Raw genomic sequence first — 17,350 nt, forward strand, 5'->3', positions numbered from 1 at the left:
TAGTTTGATGTAGTCCTAGTAGTTTATTTTTGCTTATATTTCCTTTGATGAGAAGGCATATCCAGAGAATGTTGTTAAAGTAAAGCCCATGTCCAAGAGGTTACTGCCTGTGTTTTTTTTCACAAGTTCTATGACTTGGGGTCTTATATTTAGGTTTTTAATCTAATTTGAGTTTATTTTCATGTATGGTGTAAGAAATTACCCAGTTTCATTCTTTTGCATGTAGCTGTCTAGTACTAGTATGTTTTCCTAGTACTCATTTATTGAAGAGACTGTCTTTTCTCCACTGTATATTCTTGCCTCTTTTGTTGTAGATTATTTGACCGTATAAGCATGGCTTTATTTCCGGTCTCTCTATTCTGTTCCATTGGTCAGTGTCTTATTTTCATGCCAGTACCATACTGTTGTGATTACTGTAATTTTGTATTATAGCTTAAAATCTGGGATTGTGATATCTTTAGCTTTCTTTCTTTCTCAAGATTCCTTTGGCTCTTTGGGATCTTTATTATGGTCCCATACAGTTTTAGGATTATTTGTTTTACCTCTGTGGGAAGTGCCATTGGTATTTTGGTAAGGATTGCATTAAATCTGTGGATTACTTTAGGTATTATGGACACTGTAACCATATTAATTCTTCCAGTGTATGAGCACCCTGTTTCTGTTTGTTTCTATTGTCTTTTTTTTAATTGTGAGTTTCTTTCATCAATATCTTAGTTTTTAGTGTACAGGTCTTTCGCCTCCTTAGTTGATTTTATTTGCGTGTGTTTTATTCCTTTTGATACAGTTGTAAATTGTATTGTTTTCTTAATTTCTCTTTCTGCTACTTCATTATTAGTGTTACTAGTGCAACAGACTTCTATATATTAATTTTGCATCCTGCAATTTTGCTGAATTCATTTATTAGTCCTCATAGTTTTTTGGTGGCCTTCTTAGGGTTTTCTACATATGGTATGTCATCTGCAAATAATGACAGATTCTTTACCAATTTGGATTCCTTTTGTTTCTTTTTCTTGTCTGATTGCTGTGGTGAGGACTTTAATACTATGTTGAATAAAAGTGGCAAGAGTGGACATTTTTGTCTTGTTCCTAATTGTAGAGTATTGAATATGATGTTAGCTATGGATTTATCATATGTGACCTTAATTTTTTAAGATTTTATTTATTTATTTGACAGAGAGTGGGAGAGTACAAGTGCGGGGAGTGGCTGAGAGGGAGAGAGAAACAGGCTGCTTGCTGAGCAGGGAGCCCTATACAGGGCTCAGTCTCAGAACCCTGGGGTCACAACCTGTGCTGAAGGCAGACACTTGACCAACTGAGCCACCCAGGCACCCTGTATATGACTTTTATTGTGTTAAGGTTAAGGTGTATTCCCTCTAAGCCCACTCTGTTGAGAGTTTTTATCAATTTTAACAGTTTTTATCTTTGTACGCCCATAGCTCTGTGTAAACAGTTCTTGTGAAATAGTCTGGTACCTAAATTATCTTTAAAACTTTGTTTTGGAGGAAAAATGGGTTCTGAGTTCTATACAACTGGCTTATAAGTCAGTTGATAGAAAACAACTAAGATAAGGTGTCAGTCATTTAACTTAGTGGGGGAGGTAAGGGAACAAAAGCAGATAGCCCAGATATTCATTTATCATTTGGGGAGTACTTTTTTTTTTTTTTTTAAAAGCACATTAACTTTTATAGATAGTTGCATTGTTAGAATTACTTTATATTCTGTAAACACACTCATGATATGAACATTTGGTTTTCTTCAGGGGTAGATTTATCTTATTGATGATAATTTTGTTCATAAAAGGACAAGAAATGGGATAGAAGTTTTTACATTAAAAAAAAGTCATTATTTGATTTTTGAGAGTTTTGTAGGGCTGATGATAATAAATTATAAAAGCTTGGAATTGTAATAGTTAAGATTATGGTGCCTTGCTCACCCCTTCCTGGAGTCTGTCTTCATGAAGTAGTGGAAAATGTACTAGCTTAGTTGGGAAATTAAGGTTATTTGTTCATTCTAGATTTTTATCAAGTAAGACTGTTAACTAGGGGAGTAGACTAATATTTCATGGGCTCCCATCATTTTTCAGGCACTATGTTAAGTGTTTTATATGTTATCTATCTATCTATATTTTATATATAGTATATTATTTATATTATTTAATTCTGATAAAAATGTTACTTGATGGCCTTTATTTTACTGAAGAGAAAACAGGCTATGAGAAATGAACTAGCTTGCTCAAGATTTTACAAGTAGTAAGTTGATGGTGGAGATTAAAATCTGGGTTTGTCAGGATGCCTTGGTGGCTCAGTTGGTTAAGCATCTGCCTTTGGCTCAGGTCATGACCCTAGGGTCCTCAGATAGAAGAATCCCTATCTTCCTGCTCAGCGAGGAGTCTGCTTCTCCCTCTCCCACTGTCCCTCCCTGCTGCTTGTGCTCTTGTGCTTTCTCTCAAATGAATAAATAAAATCTTAAAAAAATTCTGGGTTTGTCAGTTTTTCTCCCCAACTTTGTAACATTAATCTGTTTGAGCCATAGTTCTTCACCTGTAAAATGAAGTTGGAGTATGTCAAGGTATACAGATGTATGTTTTGCTTCTAAAATGAAATAGTAATTTTTCCTTGGTTAGCAGGAAAAAAAGTGATAAAATTCTTTTTTTTTTTTTTTAAAGATTTTGTTTATTTATTGTCAGAGAGACAGGCACAGTGAGAGAGAGAACACAAGCAGGGGGGAGTAAGAGAGGGAGAAGCAAGCTTCCCGCAGAACAAGCAGCCCGATGTGGGGCTTGATCCCAGGACACTGGGACCATGACCTGAGCTGAAGGCAGACGCTTAATGACTGAGCCACCCAGCCTCCCCAAAAGTGATAAAATTCTTAATTTTGTTTGACCTTATTAACTTTCTACCCCTATACAACAGTGCTAAAAATAACAAACATAATACTAAAACTGCCATGTGTATGCCTATTTTGATAACTTCTTTTGTTTGGATTGTGTAGGGCATGATTATAATTTAATTATGCAAACTTGTAATACAGTAGAGTAGTAGAGGATGCAAAAATAGATGAGAATAACTTGTCCAACAGAAAAGTTATGATGGAATTATAGATTTTGGGTGAGATGCCTTCAGAGACATTTTTTTAATGTATAATAAGAATTGGTTGTACTTGAAGTAGTGATGTTGCACATTACTACATTATTGAAATTAACTAAAAAGTAAATAATCTTTTCAACTTTTTAAAAATTTTATTTGTTTATTTGACAGAGATCACAAGTGGACAGAGAGGCAGGCAGAGAGAGAGAGAGGAGGAAGCAGGCTCCCTGCTGAGCAGAGAGCCCAATGCGGGACTCAATCCGAGGATTCTGAGATTATGGCCTGAGTTGAAGGCAGAGGCTTAACCCACTGAGCCGCCCAGGCACCCCAATCTTTTCAATTTTTAAAGCATATCTCTCTGAGATTTATTTGACTATTAGAATAGGACTTGATAACTTAAAGGATTTTGAATCTAGTAGGTTGAATTGGGAACATGCTGCTCTAGATACGTAATTATTCTTTAGGTAAGATCAGATGGAGAAAAAACCCGAGTGGAACGAAGACCTTAATAGGGCCAAACTTTGTAATCAGACCCACCTAGGTTTGAATTTGAGCCTGCCACCTACTAATATTGTGTGACTTAAGGTGGGTTACTTACCTCAGCCTTAGTCTCTTCATGTTTACTTGGGAATCATAATGCCTAGCTTTTAGTATTATTGGAAAGCTTAAATAAAGTATGTGTAAGGCATGTTAGCTTCATGTGGTAATGAGTAGTGGCCAGTATTATTAGTAATAACAATCTTATTTTCATTAATTTAGTATTTCTCAAGAGAAAGGAATGTGGAATATACCAACCAGCTGGCAGGTCACAGAGGCCTTACCCTCATTAGGAATTTTAATTATTGTTGAGACAATTTCTAAGTCAGTAAGTAGTTTGAAGGTTCAGGGAGAGTAAGATGCATACTATAGTTGGTTTAACTCTGTTTAATCTCTATTACTTTTTGTCACATTGATTTGGGGTTAAAGTTGAATGAATCCTTAAATCAGAAATAGGATTTCTTTTTTGGTTGAATGACATCAACAGTTATGCCACAATAAGTAATTACATTTAAATACTGGCTAATGACTTGTAAATTATTTTTTCAATGTTAGGTGAAATCTTCCAATTAGGGTACAAATTTAGAGGATTAACTAGGTGTCATATTAGTCTATTAGGATTTTTTTAACTTTAAAATGTTTTAAAATTTATCACTTAATATATAAGATACCGGAGTAGATTGAGTAATAAATACTTGTGAACCCATCTAGAAACAAAATGCCATGTGTGCTTCTATCCAATGTCGTACCCTTCTCTCCTCTCCTAAGGTAACCATTATCTAGAAATTTATGTGTGGTTTTTTTTTTTTACGTTTGTGCTTCGTTTTTATGTACCATTTGTACATATGTAGCATTTGTGCTATGTTTTTATGAACAATATATGGTACTTTATTTGCAACATTTTATATTCTTAGATAATTAAAAAAAATTCAGCATTATGGTTGAAGAATTCATTCACTTGAATTGTGTGACTATTGAACATAATTTTAGGTATTCCATTCTATACCTAATCCATGTTTCCATTCTTTGTTGGTGAATAATTATATTGTTTACTTTTTTCTTTTGCTATTACACAAAGTGATAATTTAGGTATTCTTGTTACGTGTTGAAGTGCTTTGTAGACTGCACTGCTTATAGTGAGAATTCTGTCATCTTTTCTAACTAGAAATTTAACATTTTACTTAAATCACTGCTTTAAGATTTTGAGATATTTTCATTGGCTGTTTTAAGAACTGTTGTCATTGATCTTGACCAGCATGTTTTATTGTTCTCATAAAATTTTCCAACAAAAAGACTTAAGCTGTGTAAATTCTCTTAAGTTTTTGAATTTAGGCGAGATGCCATTAAAATGTAGAGCAGATGGTCATTTGAGTATTGGTAGAATGAGTCAAAAGCTATCATCAGGTGGTTCATTTAATAGTGGCAGATGTCTTCATAAAGCGTAGCAAAGAAAAAGAGCATTGAGTCTCTAGGGTAATATGGTATTCTATAGGAAGGAGAAAAGGGACTAATAGGTTTAGTTAGGGAATTAATTTTTTTGAAATGAACGTTTTAAGGAATAACACTTGCAAAGGCTAAGGAGGTTTAAACTGGGAGGGAATGGTTTTAGAAGCGAATGAATTGGGTGGATGTCTTAAGGGGAAATGAGCTACTGAAGTAAGAACTCAGTGAAGTGTTGGTCTTGTTTATTAAATACCCTTTCTCCTTTTTGTGTTTTCTTTAAATATCAACTTTTGTTTTAAAGCCAATTAATTGCATTCTCATTAAAAATTCTGTAGTGCTCAGTTTGATGGTGGAGGAGGCTGCTTTGTTTACTCTTTTCAGTTCTCAGCCTTGTCTGTTTAACAGCTGTTCCAGTAGCTTTGCTGGCATTTGAACTGTGGGAACCAAGAAAGGATTTGGATGTGCTTTTGTGTGCATTAATGGTTTTCCTGAGGTATTCTCTAAAACCATGAATTGTAGGGTTTTTTTTTTTTTCAAATGAGTTATCATTGTGTGTTTAAATAGCTCCTTTTAAAGAAAACCTATACTTAGGTTATGAGCTCATGAATGTTGTTATCATTGTGCTTTGTGGAAAATGAGCTTAGAGATGAAAAATATGTCAATAAGCGAATAGCTGAAAACTGGACTTTTCATTCTTTGGTCAGATGGGGAAGGTGGGATACATTTTGCCTCTGCCTTTTTCATCAGTCAACTCTTATTTGAAGAGCTGCATAGTTAAGGATAAACCTCTTAAGTGCTTATTGGTACTGATTTGTTTAGTGCATTTTACTTTTTGTGATGACAAAGAAGACCTGTTTTAGACCTATTCAGAAACTTAACAATAAATGTGTGGACATTTATTGTTACTGTTATTTGATATTAATTTTGATGTTTTGGTCATGGTGCTTTCCAGGGGTAAGACAGTTTAGCCTGTGACTGCAGGCATGTGCCAGTGAGGAGTATAGCCAGATAAAGTATATATTTTATTTTCATGTAATAGCTCAGTTAGAGTAAGGGTTAAAAGAAACAAAAACTTCTAAGTTGTAGTTACATACTCTGTTGCTAGAGTATTTGAAAGTTGGTCTCTGTAAATATTTGCTGTAAATACCATGCTTTTGTTTTTATTTTAATTTATAGATGATATACATGAGCATCTCTGATGATATATTAATGCCCCTACTCACTCAGCTGCTTTCTAGAACTAATAAATACTCAGTGTAGAAGATTTAGAAAACCATAAAGGGTAATCCCATTAGTACATTTTGGAGATCATCTTTCTAGGTTTTCTGTGCATGTGTATTATGTGTCTTATATAATGGTATACTGTAGTTCTTTGCTACTACTTTAGAAAATAATAATGAGTTTATGAAAAAAATATAATTTATCATATCAGTAATATTTCTTCTACAACATGGTTTAATTGCATAGAATTTCTCTCTATGCATTACCATAGTTTACACATAAATAGTCCCATATTTTTGGCATAGGTTAATGTTCAATTTTTGTTTTTATCTACAAAAATCTTAGTATCTTTGGATGTACTTTTTAAAAAATTTGAAGACCGGGTCATAGTACGTTTTTTTTTTAAGATGCTATTTATTTATTTATTTTGAAAGAGAGAGAGAGAATGAGCAGGAGCAGGGTGAGAGCAGAGGGAGAACCTGACTTCCCACTGAGCAGGAAGCCAGATGAGGGATTCAATCCCAGGACCCTAGGATCATGACCTGAGCTGAAGATAGATACTTAACAAACTGAGCCTCCTAGGCACCTGACAGTCTTTAAGACATTTGAAACATTTTGCAAGTACTTTCGTAAAGGTTGTATGAAATTATATTTCATTCTTAGTGAAATCTTATTAGCTTAAGTCTTTGCATGCATGTATTTAATCTGTGCCAATTTGAGAGGATAAAATTAGTCTTGTTTTGTGTTTTTTAAAATAAATTATGAAAATAATATGGTTATAATAAAACAATTCAAAAGGATGTAGGAGAAAACATGAGTGCTCTCTCCTTATCCTCCTGCACCCCGAACCACTCAGCAGTTTGAGGTGGGTTTTCAGATTTTCTATATATTGTATTTTTTGTATAGTGTGTGTGCTCATTTGGGCATGTGTGTGACTTCTAGGTTTCATGTTATCTTAGAAAGACTACTCAAAATTGTAAAATATGTTCAACTTCTTTTTTCTAGCCCTTTTATGATTTTCTATTTTTTTAAAAACAATTTTATTTATTTATTTGAGAGACAGAGATCACAAGTAGGCAGAGAGGCAGGCAGAGAGAGAGGAGAAGGCAGGCTCCCCAAGGAGCGGAGAACCTGATGTGGGGCTCGATCCCAGGACCTTGGGATCATGATCTGAGCCAAAGGCAGAGGCTTTAACCCACTGAGCCACCCAGGCGCCCCTGATTTTCTATTTTCATATTTAGCTTTTCAGATATGTTGTAAGGAACTATAACAAAGTTCATACTTTTTAAAAAACTTGCTTTGTTTCAGTTAAAATGGTTACAGATTACCCCAAAACTTACTGGTGTGTAGAAATTTCTATGTTCATTGCTTCCATGGATTGGGGATTTGGAGACAGTTTGGGGAACAGTTAGTCTCTGCTCTGCAATATCTGTGTGACCTCTCCATGTTCTTCTCTATCGTGGGTGGCTTCAGCGTAGCCAGACTTAATGATGAAAAAACTCTCAAGGCATGCAGGGTATGAATCCTGAGGGAGACATAAAGACAGATACAGACAGACAAGTGGCACCTGCACTGTTTTACGATCTAACCTTAGAAGCTGTACACTGTTCCTTCTGCTTCCTCATGTTGACTGTGGCAATTGCAAGTGTCCAGATTCTGTGGGAAGGAAAATAGACTCTCCTTTTAGTGGTCATCTGTCATTGTCACATTGTCAGAAGAGCAATTAAGGTGAATATATATTGGTGTGGTCCCCTTTGGAAAATACTATCTACCACCCCTTTAAGCCAGGATAAAGCTAGTAGAATTGGAGAGAAAACAGAAGTCAGGAAGATCAAGGACTTGATGCCTATGGGTTAGAAAACTAAAAAGATGTAGAAAGTAACAAAAAAAAGTATAAATGAGATCATTCAAGAGAAAACAAATAGATAAGAGATATTTAGGAACAAACAGTACACTAGAACTGCACTTTTTACCTTAAAAAAAAGAGAGAGGGCATGCCATTAACAACAACAAAAAAACACATACTAAAAATTGCAAGTCCAGGGACCCCTGGGTGGCTCAGTCAGTTAAGCATCTGCCTTCAGCTTGGGTCATGATCACAGGCTCCTGGGATGAGTCCCATATCATATGTCCCGCTCAGTGGTAGAACTACCATTATTTATACCTGTGTAAATAGTTGTAACTTTCTTACGATTTGACCCCCTTTTTCTAGCCACTTTAATTTTCTTCCTTTCTGTTCTCCATTCTACACTAGGGATGATACTTGAAAGCAGCAGAGGGTCTGCCCACAGTAGCATAAAATAGTCATGGAATGAAATCAGCAGGTACTGATATCTGCCCCAATACAGTCAGACATTTGTGTGGCAGGAGATGTGGAAGAGTTGCACATGAAACATATTTGGTGTAGGGTGTCCTGCTCTTCGGTAGTTCATGAGGCATCCCATCTTCCTTCTACTGTTCTTCCTCCCACCCTGTTTTTTTTTAAACCATCTCAGTTCAGGCACAAGTTTATCTTCATGTTTGACTCTTTATTTAGAAAGTAGTTACCTTATGGGATTTTAAACTTGAATATAGAAAATTAATTATGCAGTTTTTTCCCCCTTACCTGGAAGCAGCAGTAGTGTATTAGTTCTATTAGAGATTAGTAATAACATTACTATTTTTGTGCTCTAGTTCTCGCATATGTAGTACATTCTTACTTGATTCTTAGAACAGCCCTTACCTTTAAAGAACATAATGCCTCCTCCAAAGGGAGCTGAGGTTCTTAGAACTAAAATGAATCCTTTTATTTAATTATGGAAATTTTCTAAACTTAACACAAAATAGGGAATTATATAATGAACATCCCTCTTACCCACCTTCAACATGAGCATCTTGTTTCATTTAAACCCCACCTTCCTTCTCTGTTTCCCAAATTCTTGAAATAAATACTATTATTTTTTATATAAATACTAATGTTAAAATGACTCTTCCAAGGGCACAATAACAGCTAGTGAAAGCCAGAACTCAAATCCAGGACTGTTAGTGTTGAATGGACAATACAGCCCTTGCTTGTAGTTCAGTATTGGGCCTGATCATACATTACCATAAAGTAGTGATACTGATGTTCACAGGTCCCACATTGTTTAAAAAACTTCTAGTTTTAATTTATCAGGTGATCTAAAGAGAATAGTAAGATTTTATTTATTTTTTATTTATTTGACGGGGAGAGAGAGAGAGAGAGCGAGAGAGCACCAGTAGGGGGAGCAGCAGGCAGGGGAGAGGGAGAAGCAGACTCCCTGCTGAGCAAGGAGTCCCTTGTGGGGCTTGACCCCGGGACCCTGGGATCATGACCTGAGCCAAAGGCAGACGCTTATGAACATTATTCCCAATCTTGTTACCCAAAAAGTTTAGTTATTTTCATTACTTTATAGGGGTACCTTTTATAGCTTTTTTTTTTTTTTAAAGATTTTATTTTTATTTGGGGGAGAGAGAGATAGGAGAGAGAGCATGGATGAGGGACCGAAGGAGAGGGAGAAGCAGGTTCCCCGCCAAGCAGGGAGCCTGAGATCGTGACCCATGACTTGAGCCAAGAGCAGAAGAAGCTTAACTGAGCCACCCAGGTGCCCTCCCCCCTTTTATAGTTTTAATTGTCTGTCATTCATGTTATCATTTTTAGTGGAGATCATATTGCCAAATGCTTATTTCCTTTTTTTCCAGACTGTAGTGTTGTTCTGTAAGGAAAACAAACTAACAGCAATCTTGACTATAGTATATTGTTTCCTTTTATACTGAGAAACTTACTTGGTAATCCTTTTCTGAAGTTTGTTGTTTGGGGTGTGGAGGTTTTCTTTCTTTCTTTCTTTCTTTTTTTTAATGTTTTTTCTTTTTTTGTTTTTTTGGGTTTTTTTTAAAGATTATATTTATTTATTTGACAGACAGAGATCACAAGTAGGCAGAGAGGCAGGCAGAGAGAGAGAGGAAGGGAAGCAGGCTCCCTGTTAAGCAGAGAGCCCAGTGCGGGGCTCCATCCGAGGACCCTGGGACCATGACCTGAGCTGAAGGCAGAGGTTTTAAACCACTGAGCCACCCAGGCACCCCAGGTTTTTCAATACCTAGGGATGGATGCTTAAATTAATTGGTAGTTTGTTTCCATGATATGAGGTGAAACTTTTTTTTTCTTTTGGAGTAATTGTTAACCTGGAGAATAGGTTGAAATTCCTCAAAAGATTCTGAATGTTTGAAGTCTGAAACATTTACGTGGTAGTAAATGATTCTTCTTTCTGTTGCTAGATTGAACCTAAGTTTCAGTTTGTGGATGACAGCAAAAAAAAGTGTTACTGAGAAGTACTCTTACTAATGAAGAAAGAAGTGATAGAAAATGTTTAATTTATAATTTTTACTGTTTAAAATCCTTGAAATATGTTGTTTTGAAACTATATATGGTACATTTGAAATAGTCTTTCCCACTTTATTGAATTACTTTTTAAAATGCTGTGTTATTTTTTCCCCCAGGGAGTAATATTCAAGTAAATAATTCTTGCAGTTAATGTAAGCATGTATCTTTGTTTTAATAGGCATCAAGCATGATGGAACCATGTGTGATACCTGCCGGCAGCAACCAATCATTGGCATTCGATGGAAATGTGCAGAATGTACAAATTATGATTTGTGCACTGTTTGTTATCATGGAGATAAACATCATTTAAGACATCGCTTTTATAGAATTACTACACCAGGAAGTGAGCGGTAGGGTAAAACAGTTTTTCTTCAGTTGTAATTCCTTGTTGGCGTTGAATTTTTTATACTATTTAGCCTTTAAAATAGGATTTGGGGGGCGCCTGGGTGGCTCAGTGGGATAAGCCGCTGCCTTCGGTTCAGGTCATGATCTCAGGGTCCTGGGATCAAGCCCCACATCGGGCTTTCTGCTCAGCAGGTAGCCTGCTTCCCTTCCTCTCTCTCTGCCCGCCTCTCTGCCTACTTGTGATCTCTCACTGTCAAATAAATAAATAAAATATTAAAAAAAAAAATAAAATAGGATTTGGAAATAGCTGCTGACAACTGGTTTAGTACCAGGACATAGGAGTTATTAGGCTAATGTGGACCAGGCCTGCCATATAGTGAGAAAAGAGCTCTGTGAAGATGGAGTTGCATGTATTTTTTCAGAATAATCTGGGCTAGTCTATCTCTGGCATGGAGACTTGACACTCCTCAGTATTTGGAAATGCAAGGGCAGCCCAAGAGAGTCTCACTATTTTCTTCTTACTGTGCATTCTCTTCTGTTAATCGCTACCAGATGAACACTGGGCCCATTGATTGAATCAACAGGCGTTCATTAAGACTATGTAGCAGCTATTATGCTTGTATAAATTTGAAGATAACTAAAATATAGTATTTTTTTTTCCTTAAGATTTATTTATTTGAGAGAGAGAAGAGAGTGCAACTAAGCAGGGTAAGAGGCAGAGGGAGAGAGAGAATCTCAAGCAGACTCCGTGCTGAGTGTGGAGTCTGACACAGGGCTCAATCTCACGAGATCAGTGACCTGAGCCGAAATCGAGATTTGGACGCTGAATGGACTGAGCCATCCAGGTGCCCTTAAAGCACAGAATTCTTTTTTCTTCTTAAAGAGTTTATAAGTTAAGGGATTATTTGACCAGGAGTGAGTATCATTTGATATTTTACACTGTATACAGGGATTATTAGTATTAAGTGTCCTAGAGAGAGAGGAATATGAACTGTGAATTGGTATAGAGTTTTAGGTGATTTTATATAGATAGATAAGAATAATGTATAGGAGCAAGAATTTAGCCAGTCATACGGAAGCAGTAGGAATAGTAGAAAAATGGATTTAGGTATAAAACTGTCCCACCCAGTTCAGGGACACCTGGGTGGCTCACTTGATTGTCTGTCTTTCCCTCAGGTCATGAACCCAGGGTTCTGCGATTGAGCCCCATGTCAGACTCTCTGCTCAGTGAGGAGCCTGCTTTTCCCACTTCCTCTGCCTGCTACTCGCCCTGCTTGTGCTATCTCTCTTTCTCTCTGTCAAATAAATAAATAAATAAAATCTTTTTTTAAAAAAAAAAAAAAGAAAGAAAAAGACTGTCCCAGTTCAAATCCTGGTCCTGCTTTTATTAACGGAGTAGTTTTGAGCAAATTGTTTCTTCTTATCCTTTTGCTTACAAGTTTTAAAGTTAAGGTATAATAAAGACATTCTAAAAATGAATAGAATATTGAAGTAAAATTACAAAGCAAAAGGAAAAACCCCAAACCTTATTGATTTTATGAATGAGAAGGATATAGAAGAATGAGGGAAAGATGGCCTTGGAGAACTAAGCTGGTCAAGATTTTTGAGGGTAGAATTTTTCACGGTCCGTAGTTCTCTGTAAGTATTCAGTACTTTGGAAACAAGTTAGCGTTAGGTTACATCCAGGCCACCGATATATTACTTGGCTTGTGCTGTGCTCTAAATTTTTGAACGCACACATGCGCACGCACACACATACCCGAAGACTGTCAGCACTGGGCATTTGTTCGTGGTGATAGTTGGCTGACAGAGGAGCATCTGTACCCTTAAGACAAATCATGGTCTTGAGTTCACCAGAGCCCCTACCACTGCTTCTTGTCTTCCTGAACCTGGGATCAAGTGCCACTTGCATTTGTCATTGCTGCGGTATTACCTTTTTGGCCTTAATTTATGTTACTTCTCTCACAGTTGTAGGGGTTTGAGTTTGCCACTTCTAAAGTGGTGAAGGATATAGTGACACTCTGAGTGGTTAGGCTGGATTCATATGTTGATTCCATTCCATTATTATTTAGGTTTTGTCACCCTGGATAAATCACTTACCTCTTTGAGACTCTGTTTCCTCATTTGTAAAATGGATAAAATAACATAACAATGGATAAAATATACTCTTTAGGAGTATAGTAAACTTTTAAACTTTTGTAAGTGTTTTACTTATAGTAAAAGCTCAGTAAATATTAGATGTAATTTTTCTCCTGTTGTCACCATTATCATCTGTGGAGTGTAAAGGTATTTATGTGTTATGCTGTTAACGTATTATTAAAAATCTTTCGTATTTTTAAAATAGCCTTTTTTATGATTTAAAAAAAAAATAAATTGGCGTGCCTCAGTGGCTCAGTTGGTTGAGCATCTGACTCTTGGTTTTAGCTCAGGTCACGATCTTAAGGTCATGGGATCGAGCTCTGCGTCATGCTCCATGCTCAGTGGAAAGTCTGCTTGAGATTCTCTCCTTCTCCCTCTTCCTCTGCCCCCTCCCCATGCTTGCTTGCTATTTCTCTAAAATGAATTTTTAAAATCTTAAAAAAATTACTGGCGGGGGACCTGGGTGGCTCTGTCATTAAGCATCCAACCCGTGATTTCAGCTTAGGTCATGATCTCAGGGTTATGAGATCAAGCCTGGCATTGGACTCTTTGTTGGGTGTGGAGCCTGCTTGGGATCATCAACCGCCCCCCAAAATTTACATATATATAAATAAATTACTGTTAATATACTTTTATATAAATTAAAATACATACTTTTATTTTTAGGGTTCTTTTAGAGTCTCGTAGAAAATCTAAGAAGATTACAGCCAGAGGGATCTTTGCAGGTGCCAGAGTGGTACGAGGAGTGGACTGGCAATGGGAAGATCAGGATGGAGGAAATGGACGAAGGGGAAAGGTGACTTTTTACAATTAATTCATCATGTTATTCTATAATATTGTATATTCAGAAGATTTTTACTACTATAACTGAATTTCTTGGCCCATTTTTTTCATATACCAGTAACAGTTTTTAAAATTTTTTTTCTGGAAGAATAAAGATTGTTCCCACGTTGTTGTAAATATTGATATTCATTGAGAAGGTTGTTGGGTAGATTTTACCTTTCTGCCTTTTGGCTTCATGTTGCCATTTTGTTGGCCAGAAGGCATTTCTGAACATGCTTTTTGGGCCAGTCTTCCCTAAGTAGTGTATCATGCTTTTGACTTTCTTTTTATTAAGTTTTCATTTGAATGTACTTGTTTTATATTTAATTCTTTTGAGGCCTGTTTCTGGGGTAGGGGGGAGATAATAAGCATCTACTTTTGTTAACTAGTTGACTTAACTCTGTTACCCTTCTCAGGTAATTGTCCAGGAGTCAATTATGGCAGTTCTTCTTTTTTTTTTTTAAGATTTTTATTTTTTTATTTATTTGACTGGCAGAGATCACAAGTAGGCAGAGAGGCAGGCAGAAAGAGAGAGAGAGGAGGAAGTGGGCTCCCTGCTTGAGCAGAGAGCCAGATGTGGGGCTCGATTGTAGGACTCCGAGATCATGACCTGAGCCGAAGGCAGAGGCTTTAACCCACTGAGCCACCCAGGCACCCCTATTGCAGTTATTCTGAAGGGAATTTTGTATAGCTTATTTGATTGGGATGGGATAGGCAGAGATATTGGAGTAGCTTAGTATAGATCCTTTTGAATTGAAAATTTTTAATGTTTTTTTCAAATACATATTTTCTTTTTTTCCTAATACATGTTTTCTGAGTTATTATTTGAGTGTTCTTATGTTGATTTCCTTTGAAATAATAAGGTCTAGTTTTAATGTTTGGAAGTCAGACAGATCTGTTTTAGCCATTATATTTTAAGTACTTTGATTTTCACTAAGGAAGCAACTTTGCTTTTTTAAAAAATTTGGTAAATATTTATTAAACACTTAGTATATGCTAGGTTCTCTTCCAAACATCAGGGGTATGGCATTGAACAAAAGAGACAAAGTTCCCACTTTGCTGTAATGTGTATTTTAATTAGATTTGATAGGCAAAAAATGTAAATCTAAATTCTGTGACTGTAGTATAGGCTGTGGACCAGCAGCATAGGTGTTATGTGACAGCTGGTTAGAAAGGTAATAGGTCCCCTTTCTTTTAGACCTCCTAAATCAGTATCTTCATTATAACAAGATTCCCTAGGTCATTTATATGCATGTGAAAATTTAAGGAGCCCTGCTTTGAAAAGGAAAATAGAGTAGTAAGAATTTGCAAAAGGCGCCATCTCTAGATGGATGGAATGTTATGGGGCATGCTTGGCAAGGGTGTTGCAAAGAGAAGGCATGCTTTTGTGGGTGGGAGCAGGAACAGTCTTGCCCCAGTGCATAGGTCTTGGTAAGTAGAGTGTGGGCTGGATGTAAGGCCCAGTCTTCTCTTTTGTGATGCCGCTTGTATAGTGAACAACTTTCACAATAACTTTCACAGTGAAAGTAGTTCTGTATAAGAAAGAAGAATGTATAAAATACGTGAAGGTTTAAAGAGTAGTAGTAAAATGAACACTTTTGTTCCCACTATACAGATTAGAGAATAGAACGTTATGGGTACCTTTAAAAGGCGACTTTTTATCCTTTTACAGTTGTAAGCGCCTCCAAGATCATGGATATTTGATGTCCTTATTCCATTGTTTTTCTTTCTTATTGTAGGATAATGCTGTGTCCCACAACGTTTAGGATTTCATTTTTGAAAAGACTAGTAGTAGCAAGCACAAATTTAGTTAGTGTAAGGATAGAGTAGAATTACCACTTATAGATTAAAGCTCCCAAGGCAATATAAATTGAATAGTCTCTGGCTAACCTGTCTTGCTTCCCTGGTAGTTGACAGGGGTAGTCAGTGGCCAAGGTCCTGGGAAACACAGGGCTTCACACAGGACCTGAGGCAGGACAGAAGTGGTGGCCTTGGCCAGGAATAGTTACTTTGAGTTACTATGTATTTTTTGTTTCTAAGCTTACTGTGGTCCAACTCAAAGTTTTATGAGTAGGGCAAAGCAGAACATAATAGTGTGTAGTATCTTACCTATTTTTTTTTTTTTTACCTGCCTCACCCCACCACTATTACCTCATGTGTCCCAACTAAATTGGTCGGTGTGAGCTATATTAAGGGGTACATACCAGCCCAGGCTGAGATTACAGTCCTGACATGGTCTTTGGCCCACCACACGCCAACATGTCCCATGATTTGAATGGTGATAACAAAGTTCGTATACAAAAATAAGCATGTCAAGTGTAGGCTTTGGGAAACATGATGCAAAGACACCGTGGAAATGTGTAGTGTATTTTTTTTTTAAAGATTTTATTTATTTATCAGAGAGAGAGAGAGAGAGAGAGCACAAATAGGGAAAGTGGAAGGCAGAGGGAGAAGCAGGCTCCCTGCTGAGCAAGGAGCCTGATCTGTTGGGCACTTGATCCCAGGACCCATCATGACCTGAGCTGAAGGACAGACACTTAACCACCTGAGCCACCCAGGTCTTCCCTGTGTGGTGTAGTCTTCTTCTTCTTTTTTTTAAAAGCGATGTTATTTATTTATTTATTAGACAAAGAAAGAGAGATAGGGAACATAAGCAGGGAGAGCAGGAGAGGGAGAAGCAGAATTCCTGCTGAGTGGGGAGCCTGATGCAGGGCTCGATCCCAGGACCCTGGGATCTTGACCCGAGCCAAAGGCAGACGCTTAACTGACTGAGCCACCCAGGACCCCTGTGTTGTGTATTCTTCAAGGGTTTCTCAAGTACCAGTACTCTGTTAGTATTTGAAGACTATTTTCATTTTATAAATGCTTTTGAATATGTGTCAATTGTGTTTTACATAGGTTCATTAGATGTATTTCTTTCTTTTTAGAAAACTTTTTATTTGAAAAAAGTTTTATTTATTTGAGAGAGAGAGCGTGTGTGCGAGCGTGGGATGAGGCTGAAGGAGAGGGATAGAGAGAATCTCAGGGAAAATGCCATGCTGAGTACAGAGCCTGACTCGGGGCTCAGTCTCATAACCCTGAGATCATGACCTGAGCTGAAATCAAGAGTCAGATGCTCAGCCGACTGAGCCACCGAGGTGTGCCTAAAAAAACTTTTTTTTATGGAGAATTTCAAACATACATCAGAGTAGAAAGAACAGTATAACAAATTTCCATGTACCTAAAATCCAATTTTAAAAATTGTCAGTGATTTTTAAAAATTCCATTTATTTGTTGAAGAAATCAGGTTCTCTGGATTTTTCCTGTTGATTCTTTATGGTATTCTTTTACTTGTTCCTCTAACCCTCGTGTTTGTTATAAACTAGTTGTAAGAGATAGA

At 36.8% G+C, this 17,350-nt stretch overlaps 1 protein-coding gene across 1 annotated transcript in view; it reads left to right on the top strand.

Moving 5' to 3' along the window:
- The window catches only part of MIB1 (MIB E3 ubiquitin protein ligase 1), a 136,227-nt gene that overhangs the window by 9,163 nt on the left and 109,714 nt on the right, over positions 1 to 17,350 (top strand). The window contains exons 2-3 of the mRNA XM_004742825.3: positions 10,844 to 11,015; positions 13,816 to 13,945. Coding sequence (XP_004742882.1) covers positions 10,844 to 11,015; positions 13,816 to 13,945 — 302 coding nt within the window. The remainder of the gene's footprint in view (positions 1 to 10,843; positions 11,016 to 13,815; positions 13,946 to 17,350) is intronic.

This window comes from Mustela putorius, unplaced genomic scaffold (genome assembly GCF_011764305.1).
Source record: "Mustela putorius furo isolate JIRA1106 unplaced genomic scaffold, ASM1176430v1.1 tig00003858_pilon_pilon_pilon, whole genome shotgun sequence".
Classification (NCBI taxonomy): Eukaryota; Metazoa; Chordata; class Mammalia; order Carnivora; family Mustelidae; genus Mustela; species Mustela putorius.